This window comes from Bemisia tabaci, chromosome 4, assembly GCF_918797505.1.
Source record: "Bemisia tabaci chromosome 4, PGI_BMITA_v3".
Taxonomy (NCBI): Eukaryota; Metazoa; Arthropoda; class Insecta; order Hemiptera; family Aleyrodidae; genus Bemisia; species Bemisia tabaci.
In genome coordinates this window covers 20,292,221-20,304,446 of record NC_092796.1, presented here as the reverse complement: position 1 = coordinate 20,304,446, position 12,226 = coordinate 20,292,221, and the positions used below count along the sequence as shown (strand labels likewise).

At 40.6% G+C, this 12,226-nt stretch overlaps 1 protein-coding gene across 5 annotated transcripts in view; it reads right to left on the bottom strand.

Annotated features, from left to right (window-relative positions):
• Nucleotides 1-12,226, bottom strand: part of LOC109035424 (trehalase) — a 78,907-nt gene that overhangs the window by 8,909 nt on the left and 57,772 nt on the right. For 4 of the 5 annotated variants that reach the window (XM_019049051.2, XM_072299466.1, XM_019049052.2 and 1 more), the window contains exons 3-6: nt 5,227-5,633; nt 3,086-3,333; nt 1,722-1,846; nt 178-311 (exon numbers count right to left, since the gene is read on the bottom strand). In XM_019049051.2, coding sequence (XP_018904596.2) covers nt 178-311; nt 1,722-1,846; nt 3,086-3,333; nt 5,227-5,633 — 914 coding nt within the window. Of the gene's footprint in view, nt 1-177; nt 312-1,721; nt 1,847-3,085; nt 3,334-5,226; nt 5,634-7,779; nt 7,803-12,226 lie in introns of those variants that run through there. The other variant, XM_019049053.2, reaches the window with a different exon arrangement.

Sequence of the window (12,226 nt, the reverse complement as noted above, 5' to 3'; positions counted from 1 at the left end):
CGTCACATCCGATGCTCGAGGTTGAGTTCCCCTGCACTTTTACGGTTATGCAATAAGGTTACAGAAGAGTTAATATAGCATCAAAGAGGTGAAAATTCTTCGAAGAAAATGATGTCCGCTTACCAGGGTCAATTTCCTCTTCTAGGATGAGACACGTTATAATTCGTCAGAATTTACCTGTTTGTCCAGGAGGAGTTTTTGTCCATCTCTGAGAGAAGTCCCATCCAGTCTCCGCCGCTGTTTTCAGTTCTATGTACAAGTTTGTCCTCTCCTCATCAGATGTCAGGTTTGATGCCAGGGTGAAATCCTCCCTAAAAAATTTGTCGTTCGTAAAGTTACCTTCTCTAGCATTGAGTAAAGTTTTACATTTTTTTTTTTTTTTTTTTATTTATTTATTTTAATGAAAAAATTCAAACTACTTGAAGGTTGAGTATAGAAAATAGTGTGACAGACTTTTGCAAGCGTGAGCGGAGCACTTCATCTTTCTTTTAACTCACGGCCCAAAGGGATGATGCGGTTTCTGCGGGACGCTCTATTGTGTCAACTTAATTTCGTAGAATATTGTGTGGAAGTTTTTCGGGACTCCTCTCATTTTCTTTCTCGTCATGAAAGCGCTAAATATTTGATGAAAGACTTAAAACTAATATACTTTTGTATTTAATCATCATGTATCAATAAACGAGTATTATTAATCGAGTATTTGGTTGAATACTCTGTCTTGAAAGGAAATTCCAGTTGTTGACTGCTTGGAAATCTTTATTGCGATATTTATATAAGCACAGAAATATTGGAAATTATTTGAACGTATTTCTGTCAAACAGAACTAAGCGCCAATTGGACATATTTCTGCCAAACGGAACTATGTGCATTGAGACATGAGCCCTGAGACCCATATGAATATATGAATACCAGGGCTGACGTCGTAATGCACATAGTTCCGTTTGACAGAAATACGTCCAATTTGAGTTCCTTTAGAGGAATTTAGAATCCCGGATAGCGCGTTCTGTCAAACGGAACTAAGCGCCATGGAAAAGCATTGCGAGTATAGGATGGAACGAGCCCGACGCCCGGTTCCGCCGCTAATCCATGCCCCCCTCTACCCTCCTACCCCTAAGGCGCTTAGTTCCGTTTGACAGAAATACGTCCATTTAGCAACCGTCGAACTTGAAAAAAAAGTAAGGTTTGTTTTTGGATCGATTGATATAGCTTTGGTTTTGAATTGAGCGAGCACATTTCAAAAAATTCTCACTGGAAGTATATACGTTGAAACACAAATATCTTTACTTTGAACTTCTGAAAGGCTCTTTAAATGGATTGCATTTTGCAAAAAGGAACCACTAGCATTGCAATGATGCTAAGATTGTGCAGCTTCATCTTTTGCGATAAAATTGCGGAAATCGTTAAAAACTATGAAATTTAGATGGTAATTTTTGTCTTAAATTTACAGTTTTTAGCGAGTAAAATAGAAACTATTAATGGATAATCGGGTTTTTCCTCCAAAACAAAAGAAGTTGCACAATCTTAGCAACATTGCAATGCTAGTGGTTTCTTTTTGCAAAATGCAATCCAAATATGACTGAAAATTCGAACGGCCAAAACTCCCGTTTGCAAAATTACCAAAGTTTTTAGCTCTCGTACCAAAAATTTTAGCTCTCGTAGTTGCCAAATACATTCTCACAAAAAAAAACGGGGAAATATTCTCATTGAAAGGTTAAACCTACTTGAATGATTCTGGCCTGGGTCCGCACGTTTCGACACTGTAATGCGCCATTCGATAAGTTTTCCCGTCTTTTTTCACGTTTATCATACGGTTGTTCATCCAAAATTGGAACTCCAACTCAAGAACCTGTTGAACAAAGAAGTATGATAAGTCTGTCATTTTATGGTACCCTGGGTAATTTGGTCTTATATACTACTTCGGATGATGTCTTCGTATCTAAACGTTTACCCTTTTTTCTTTCTTTCTTTATTTATTTATTCATTTATTTATTTATTTATTTCTATTCTTATTTCTTTCTACATTCTTCTTTTATTCTTTACCTTTTCTCTCGTGTGGTGGGAAGCCGCACTCCGTGGGAAAAATTAGCCTATAAACAGTGCTGGCTAGGTACTAGAACTGGTGATAGACGGGAGGTAGAGTAACGCATGTATAGAAGGAACTCGTTTAGTCATAAAAATCATCAGGAAGCTTGGATATAAACTATAAAAACCTTAGTGAATCGTGATAAAATCATGGCATCGCTCTGTGCCAGATGCTTTAAAAACTTATTCTGGGACCTCAGCTGTGAAATTAACTTCAAGAAAAATTCCCTCAACGTTCAGTCTTTCTAACTGACTTTTTAGTGCCATCTGGGGGTCACCTTAGCCACAAGAAGGATATCCATCTTTAAATAGATTCGTATACCTAGGAGACATCTTTGTAGTATAAACGAAGCATTGAAAGCTCTTTGTCATTTTGGATCTTCGCATTAAAGCGCGATGCGCCGTGCCGCGCCACGGGTGAAGCGGTGAACGCCTAAAGAGTCAAAACGCCTTCATTTCCGTGCGTATGCAACACGTACATCCATAGAGCCCGAATAGTTGCATCCAGGCGTTAAAATGAAATGTACAGTGTTCGTCGCATTCGACACTAACTGAGAGCGCTGTTTCTCTTATACCGGAACTTAATTCCACCTTTCCCTGTTGTCTGATGAAGTATTAATGATACGGAAGTATTTCAATGGAGAATTTGCACGCAAATGTTTTATTGCTTCATCTGAAAGTGCCTAAGGAGCTGATTTTGCAGTATTTTTTATGATTTTTTTTCGGCTATGGGAAATAGTGTATAAATAGATTTAAAAGTGAGAAAATGCGCCGCCTAGTGACGTCATCTGGCGGCGTTTCCCATTTATACGCCTGTATTTTAGCAGATTAGATCATTTTGTCGTATCTCCTCCAATAATTGTCCAATTTATGAACCAATGGTATTCTCGTGTTCAGTTCACTTGGTAGCGTCAATTCAAACACGGAATTTGTCAAATTTCAGACACCTGCAAATTCCCTATCATTTTTAAACTTATCCTGATTATTGACACCGTGCGCGTACCGGGAGATTTTCGAGAAGCCAGGCCTCGTCCTGTTTGAGCTGATAGTAGGCGGCCACCATCGGGATGAGCAGCGGTGGTTGGGACCGGTTCTCGTAGTAATTCCTGCTCCCGTTCAGCATGTAGCCGTACTTTTTGACTAAATATATGATATTGTCTATCACACCTTTGGCGGTATCGAACATATCGCACAGCAGCAAGCCTTTCACGATCCAGTAGGTGTCCCAGTAATATACTTCGGTGAAACGACCTGTTACAGAGAGAATTTTTTTAACATTCATGTATTGTTACACATTTTGGAGTGAAATCCTGTGCCGCGCAATGGAACGAGTCAATGGGGAAGGTCGGACAAAATTTGGAAACTTTAAAAGCTCATGGCTCCATTATTACGAAACGTTGAGGTCTTAAAAGAGGTCCCGTTGGTTTTCTCGAAAAATTTACATTTTAAAGCACCACTTAAACTTCAAAATTTGAAGCGGTAAACATCTAAATTTTCAGTTTTAGTAAAAAAATTTATGTCCGACCTCTCTCGTTGACTGGATCCACTGTGTGCCGCAGTCTATATAGCGCCCAAAAACCCGAGTGGTATGGATGCGGAGCGGAATCTACTATTTTTGCGAAGTTTCAACAGTTTTATGGTGCTAATTCAATCTCCGGCACCGAATTTCACCCCTCGATTTTCAGCAATAATTGCACATTTTGAATCACGCAGGAAGAATTCATGAAAAATGCCGTCGGTGAAATGAAATTATGAGAACTTTTGTCCTTGATTTTGATATTTAGGTCTCGCCTAGGCTTTAGCAATTACCAGGTAACTCGCAAAGTAACTGAATACCCGGACATTTTTCACTGTGTAGCTCCTCAATTAAAATTGCTGATTTGAACGACGCACAGTGGGTCCAGTCAATATGAGAGGTCGGACAAAATTTGGAAACTTTAAACGCTTATAACTCCATTTATAGACAACTTCCAGGTTCTAAAAGTGGTTCCATTGGTTTCCTCGTGAAATTTTCGTATAGAATCACTCTTTGATATTCAAAATATGACGAAATAAACATCGAAATTTGCAGTTTTAGTCAAAACTTTCATGTCCGACCTCTCTAACTGACTCGATCCACTATGCGTCGCCAGAGGGAATTTCGTTCTGTGGTAATGAATGTAAGCAGTAAGTCAACAACTTCGACCAAATCCACTCGCGAGACTTTGCCGAAAGTAACGATGAGCATGGACATTTTGAACTGTTTAACGTAGGTAACTCCTCAATTAAAATGGAGATGTTCCACGTGTGAGGAATTTGCTATTTGACTGTTGATTCTAATGTAAAAGTTCGCGAGAAACACGATGGTGCTACTGGTTTTCTCTGAAATCAACTCCCAAGCTCAAAAAAGCTCTCAAGTTGAGGCCAAAATGGAGGGGATATCCCACTTTATCCTGAGAGACCACCTCTACATCAAGACAAACTCTCCATGCAAAGATAGGAAGCAAATACATTGACAGGGCTGCCTCTTTATTTGGGGACTCCAAAACTGAAAACACGGCAACCCTGCTAATTTATTTTGCCCCCTAATCTTTGCATGGAGAGTTTGTCTTGATGTAGAGGTGGACTCTCAGGGTAGGGTGGGATATCCCCTCCATTTTGGCTTCAACTTGAGAGTTTTTTTTGAGCTTGGGAGTTGATTTCAGAGAAAACCAGTGGCACCATCGTGTTTTTCGCGAACTTTTCCGTAAGAATCCATGGTCAAATCGCAAATCCCCCACACATGCAACATCTCCATTGTTTAATGCGTTTCTGTCTAATACAACCATGAACTCGACTTGAGTCTGGGTACACTATAAATAAATAGAGTACCTATACAGGGTGATCCAGAGTTAAACGGCCAGACGGCAGGAGCCGAAACACCCCCAAACCCCCTCTTTAAAAAGAAATTTCGATATTTTTAGATAATTTATGAATTCAGGGCATACAAGTACCGAGGGTACAAATTGCTATGAGATTTGGTTCACAACCGTCGCTAAAATTCAGGAAAATCGATTTACTTTCCAAAATTTTGGGGGTGAACTTTTACATAAGAATCAACAGTCAAATCGCAAATTCCTCACACATGCAACATCTCCATTACTAAGCTGAAGGACGTGGGATTACCTCCAGGTATGATGACGGTGTTGGGGACGTAGAGGAGGGAGTGCATGCGCGGGTTCTCGAGGACATCGCGGTCGACGACGCGGGCGAGGGTCTTCCAGACCTCGTTGAGCTTGGCCGCGAAGCGTCGGTACTGTCCGTCCTGGATGTAGCCGAGCACCGAGGGCTCCGAGGTGAAGTCCGGCGGCTCGAACGGGATCAGCTCGTTCCCGTCGGCGAAGTTCTCCGCGAGGAACGTCTCCAGTTCCGCCCTCGAGAGCTCGCCGCCGCGGGACTTCTTCAGGGCCGTGTACTTGCGCACGATCTCCTCCTCCGGGAACAGGAGCCGCTTGTCCACGAACGTCTTCGAGTCATTGAACAGGCCCGAGAACTGGTAGTCGTATAGCAGGGGACCCTGACAGTAGACGTAACTGAAACAGAGCAGGAAATTCCCATCGTTAGGCAAGGGTTTCAGCAAAGTAGGTACATAAAAAACAAAACGGATGCTAGATGATAGGCTGCCTAAGAAGGTTCTAGATTGGGTCCTTCCCTGGCAGAAAACGTAGAGGACGCCCTGCGAAATCGTGGATTGAGAGAATAAGGCAGGAAATGAAGAGATGCGATCTGCCAGAGGAGCTCTGGCAGGATCGCTATCAGTGGCAGTTGGGTGTCGCAAAGCGCACAGAAGCGCTAAAATAAAGACTTAGTAGTAGTAGGTATATTAAAAGAACAAAATCACTCGACGGACGTAAGGGAAACATACGTGGAGGAAAAGAACACGGTATTCCACGGTTACCACGGTAATAATGTTCCACGGGATTCCACAATATATCGTGGATATATCGTCGATAATCGTGGATTTTGGTAAGATTATTGATGAGCATATTAGCATAATCATCCTCACGGTAGCATATTTGTGCGCACAGTAATATTACGGTGAACACGGTAACATCACCGCACCGTGCTCATCATTACAATCGTCAATATTCACGGTTCGAATCCGTGGAATCCCGTGTGACATTTCTACCGTGGTAACTGTAGAATATGTATGCATAAGTCGTTTTTACGGTGCGCTATGGCGCTCTGCAACGCCTACACGACACAGGAATCTGTCATGGTAGAGATCATCCAGTAGCTGGCATCTCTCCATTCCTTGATGAATGCCTTCTACCCACCGTTTAGCTGGACGCCCTTCTTCAATGCCTACCTGGAGGGACCCACTCCAACACCTTTAGCAACCTGGTATCAGCCATTCTCTGCATATGCCCATACCATACCAACTGCTTGGTTTTGATATCATGCACAATTGTCCCCATAACGCCCATTATCTTTCGGATACGTTCATTCCTGATACGTTCTCCCCTCGAGATTCCAGCCTATCTTCGCCATAAATACCGTAGAATAACTGGGTTTTATTTCTCAGTATAGATATGGTCACTCTATGCCAATATTTAATAACTTTTTTTCAATCTGAGGTTTCAGGAAGTTTTTAGAGATACGAGTACGATGTCTCCCCAAAAAGTTACATCAAGCAGTCGAATAGCACCTAAAAAATATTATCTTTTGCAAAAATTTAATTACGAAACCTCGTACTCGTATAGACTAGAGTTACTTTTTAACGACCGTTGGCGAAGAGGATTTTTCCCTTGAGTGATTTCCAAGAGTAATAAGAGGTTTTAATCGAACTTCTTCTGACGTCATGGAAAGCGGAAGAGCCAAAATGAAGCGGTAAAATAACAGCAGCTTCTCTTCTCCGAGTTTGTGTTTATAAATTTTATCAGGTGATTGTCTCGCCGAGTATACTTTACGCTGGATGATGCTTTGACCGAGTTTTAAGAAAAAGTGTGTTTATAAAACTGTGAACTGAGTTGTTCGTCATTACCGAACGAGAAATGAAAACAGCTGTCGACATTGACCCTGTTTCCTAAATTTTAAAACTGTAACAACAAATTTTTCATCTTCTGTGAAAGTGTCACCGGTTGACAAACGGACCAAGATCTTTAAGGCGAATCCAAAATGAGGAAAAGTGAAATTGAAAAGCCAAAATCACAATTCCATAGAATTATTTATTTTTTTGAAATCTTCATATTTTATAAAAAATATTTTGACATTTCAGCGTCAAAAATGTCAAAACGAGAGTATTTAAGTGCCCATAAGCAACAGGACAACGGCGACAAGTTTCCTGGAATTTTTATAGGATCAATGCTTCAGGACATTATGCGTATTTCAATCTGACCTCAGCCAGTGTTTAGTATTTTGAATTTCATTAGAATTCAAAAATCTATAACAATTAACAATATTTCAAGACTCTCAAAACTTTAAGTATTCATAGTCCAATTTCAGATCCATTCAGCCAAAATTCAATACGTTGAAATTTTTAAACTTTACTTATTATTCGTTCCGGATAATCCACGATGGTTTAGAAATGTTTGATACTTATTTCCTCTTCAACTTAATTGGATGATGAATTTCGATAAATAAACTCACTCAGAGTCTCAGATTATTTTAAAGAAAAATGTAGTTTGCGTATTAATAAAATGTCACAGTCATGAGATAGTTTTTTAACACGGATCTTACCTGCTCATGATTTAATCAGTAAACACAACCTCTGTTCTTGACCAGCTGACGAAAGAGGAAAAGATAGAGAAGAATGAGCACCAGCATCACTGGAAGCTGGAGCCGTCCATACCTCTCTGGGCAAAAAAACCGTCAGGAGGCAGAATTAAGTTTAGAAACTTCAATTTGAACTTGCTTATTTCTGGACCTGATACGAGTATGACTAAAGTCAAAGGGTCGCGAGCGCCCCGAGAGCTTTTGAAGAGCCCCAACTGGGTAATTGATTCCTTTTCACGTTCGGTCGTAACAAGACACCTTTTGAACTGCGATCGATTTGACGCTTTGTTGGCCAACCTGAATACGCGCTCAAAGTTGCAATTTAAAGTTCTAGAGACCCGCTTCTGACCTTTGACTGTCAAAATGTGGACGCCGGGCGAAGGATTAGCAGCGCAACGTGTAGTGGAAATGTGGGAACGCGTGTAGACTTAACTCATTAGTAATCAGCGTCCGTTTGAAGTTCTCACAAAAGGTCGTGAAAGTTGCGTCAGTGACGCAATCAACTGTTCCTTTTTGGACTTTTTCCGACCCGAAAATGATTGCCGAAGACTTCGACGAGTGATCTCGATTGGAGGTTGGGTTATATATATTTTGATGAAAAACAGACGTGTATGATGCATACAGAAATTAAATTCACAGACGTGCTGCCTCTGCCGGGTTCATTTCCCCGAATCATAGGAATTAAAATGACGTCATTAATAACGTACACAATATCACGTTAACGGCGACGTCATTATTTAAGTGCAGTAACTTCGATTATTTAGTGCATTTTTCTAAGTAATAAACGCACCAATTCACTAAAAAATGAGCCAATTGCTGTGTTTATTCTATTCAGAAACTTCTTTTCTTTTGTTTCGTAAGAATATGTTTTTTTTTATTAAACGAAATCACGAACTGACAGTAAACAATGAAATGGAATCAAGTTACACTGTCAACATAATTGTCTCACGTAACATGGTTTTTACTGTCCAAACATAAAAGCCCGCAAAGAAGATTTAGTGTGCAAACATTTGAATTGGTGCATGTTTCTTTTACATTGAGGCTCAAGGAAGTTCCAACTTATATTCGTCCGCTTCAAGTCGAAGTCACTGACTTTTAATCTTCTATCACTGAACGCCGCACAACGGATCGAGTAAATGGGGGAGGTCGGACAAAATTTGGAAACTTTAAAAGCTCATAGCTCCGTCCATATAAAACTTTGAGGTTTTAAAGGGTTTCCATTGGTTTCCTCGTGAAATTTTCATCTGATTGCACCCCTTGATGTTCAAATTATACCGAATTAAACATCAAAATTTGCCGTTTTAGTTGGAAATTTCATGTCCGACTTCTCTGATTTACTAGATCCTCTGTGCGCCGTGAGAATAGACTAATGTTCAAAGTTAATACAATGATCAGAGAACCTCCAACGGAAGTCTATTTTATCTTGGAATGGTCTCCCTGTATCGAAGTTCGTGTGAGAGGCGTAATTGTTAGAAGTAAAAATTAGCCCCCGGCTACATTTAAAGTTAGGAAAAATACCTGAAAAATTCATTCAACGGACGCAGTGATACGCTGTTACCTCGAATTTTTCCTCCAAAAATAGCAATACTAAAAATTGTTTAATGAGGATGCAGGGAAAAAAGGGTGTTAGCATCCTCCAGATGTGCATAGGGTGATTTGAAAAACACTGTGCAACTCACAAAGTTTAATCCTTCAGAAAACTCCCAAAGCAAACTAATGTTTTGTGCTGATAAGAGTATTTTCGATTTAAAACTTCATCATGAAATTTCTCTTTTCAATAGATCTTTGTGCCAAATGCAGACCTCCACCTCTGGCTATTTTTAATTAAATATTTGTACACAATGGTCTTTCTCCACCCCTCTTTAGTGGCCTTTGGCTGACTGGAAACTCTGCGGCTATCAAAACGGCAGCTTTCTTCCTTTTTCTCTACGAAATCCATACGTTTCCCTTCTTAATAGCGCATCTCGTCAACATAAGCGACGAACTGCTGGACTACTGGAAATGACAATAATTCTAACAAGCTGTACAAAAACTTTAAAATCATAGGTTGAACACCGCTGCGCTGATGTCGCAAGTTTGAATAATCGCGTCAAACACAGTGCGGCCGGCGCGGCGCGGGGCTGGCGACTGGCGCGCACGATACGTATAGTAGCGCCTTACAAGACCGCGGGATACTTCATGCATTGCGCGTTCAGCACGGTGCGCGCCACGCATGATATAGCGCCTTACAAGTCTGCAGGATACTTCATGCAGTGCGCGTATACCACGGTGCGGGCTCAAGTCGATCTAAAGTCGTATTTTCTTGGTGTCGAACCTACCTCGGTGTATACCATTTTCGAACAGTGCACAACTCTGCCGTGCTAAGGAAGAACGCCGTATGAACCTCTGGCTATTTTTAATTAAATATTTGTATACAATAGTCTTTCTCCACCCCTCTTCAGTGGCCTTTGGCTGACTGGAAACTCTGAGGCTATCAAAACGGCAGCTTTCTTCCTTTTTCTCTACGAAATCCATACGTTTCACTTCTTAATAGCGCATCTCGGCAACATAAGCGACGAACTTTGTCTAGCCAGCGGTTGTTGAACGGAGGTTGAAATGAGGTGAAATGCGTGATTTCGGAAGAAATTCAATGGTCTCAGGCGGAGAGAGACGCAATTCTTTCAATTTTATGATTCTTTGAGGTTAAAGCCAATTTTGTCCTCCTTCCCACAAAATTAATCAGTCTCAAACCTCAGCTCTAAATCCCTGTCTATAAGTCTCCGACGCCATAAGACTGGCTCGATGGGCGAATTATTTTGTATCATGATAATTCGCATGAGTGCCTGAATATTTTTAAAAATTTGTCGCGTTAGGTTTGAGGTTTCTTGAACAATTATACAGAAAACAATACAATGGAATCGAATCATACTATCTGTAAATGTGTTCTATGTGAGTTTGAAAAGTGCTTAGGGATCTCAAAATGAAATTAAACGTTCAAACAAAGTTTAGAGCTTTAAATTTAGTTGTTGCTTTCTTATAATTATAAAAATATTCTAAAAGATCAAATGTAAATCATTTGAAACTGCTATCATTACTATCCCTTGAATATTCTCCGTTCAAATTGCTAAATTACAGTTCCCTTTCAAGTTTGTTCTAAAATGTAATCAGTGCTAATTGGACTACATTTTGCAATTTGGAATACTATAAATTCTAGCCCGGTTTTAAAACGACGTATGTGCCATTAGTTTCCCTATGCGTATCAGTGTTTTTTCAGATGAGCCGGAATTTATAGCTCCAAATTGCAAAATGCAGTCCAATTTGGAGTTAATCGCTTGATCTTTTGACTTCTAATCCGGAGGAATCTCCGCCCGGTCGTCATCTAGCAATTTGGCAACACCGGATTTCTCCATGTAAACCTATGTTAAATAATCGATTTTTGACGGAACCAGCCCCACCAAGAATCGATACATTTCCATAGATTTAAATGGAGAAAAGACAATGTTGCCAATTTGCTGGATCCGCCAATGCCGGTCGTACATAGAGTGCCCAGCTTCAGCTCCCGAAAACAAACATTTGTGGGGCCGATGACAGAAGAGCCCCCACGAAGAGATCCTTTCAGAAACATTAGGATTTCCTGACGTCAGCGAGGTTACCTGTTGCCTTGCACGGTCAGATAATACCAGTAAAATGAGGACACTCAGACGAACAACAGTCAATTTTCTTAATTGCCTGTCACAAGACGATACCTCTTATTAAGTGCAATGCCAGTTTTTGGAGAGCTCAGCATTTTCTCGCTCACTACTCCGTTTGAATAGAAATACATTTTTAAGAGAGAAAATCGGCAACGTCGGACGTAACTAGATTTACAACAGGACGACTTCGAATTGAAATCCTATCGGATGAGGAATCTGGAAGATATCACTGTCAGAGTGAGTGTCTCCTCGTTGAAGCACGACAAAAAATGCCGGAGGACTTTGCCTTGTTATGGGGTTCTGTTCTCGTCTTTTCACTCTCGAGTTAGCTCCCAGGATTTCTTCGTGCCCCTGCGATTACGCGGCTGCAGCTTTGAAGATGGGCTACGTTAATGAAGTGGTGCTGGTGCAACTGTAAGAATGCAATGAATAAATTACAGCCGTTGTCCAGCTAAGTGATGGATGCGTGAACGGTGAACGCATTGGATTGCGAGGGTTTCTGAATATGCACTGATTAGACGCATATCGTTGACATGAACCTAAAAGAACCTTGAAAATGTTTTTCCCCCTATCATCCTTGGCGTGCCTGAATTTACTGTTCTAGCTCACTATCTGTTCCTATTTTTTTTTTAGTTGTGAAAGAAATGTGTAAATAAACGTTGAATTCGCCAGTATAATATGTGGACCGTGTGAAACAGAAAGGAACCAAGCAACATCAGCTATTGCCAAATGTAATTGGG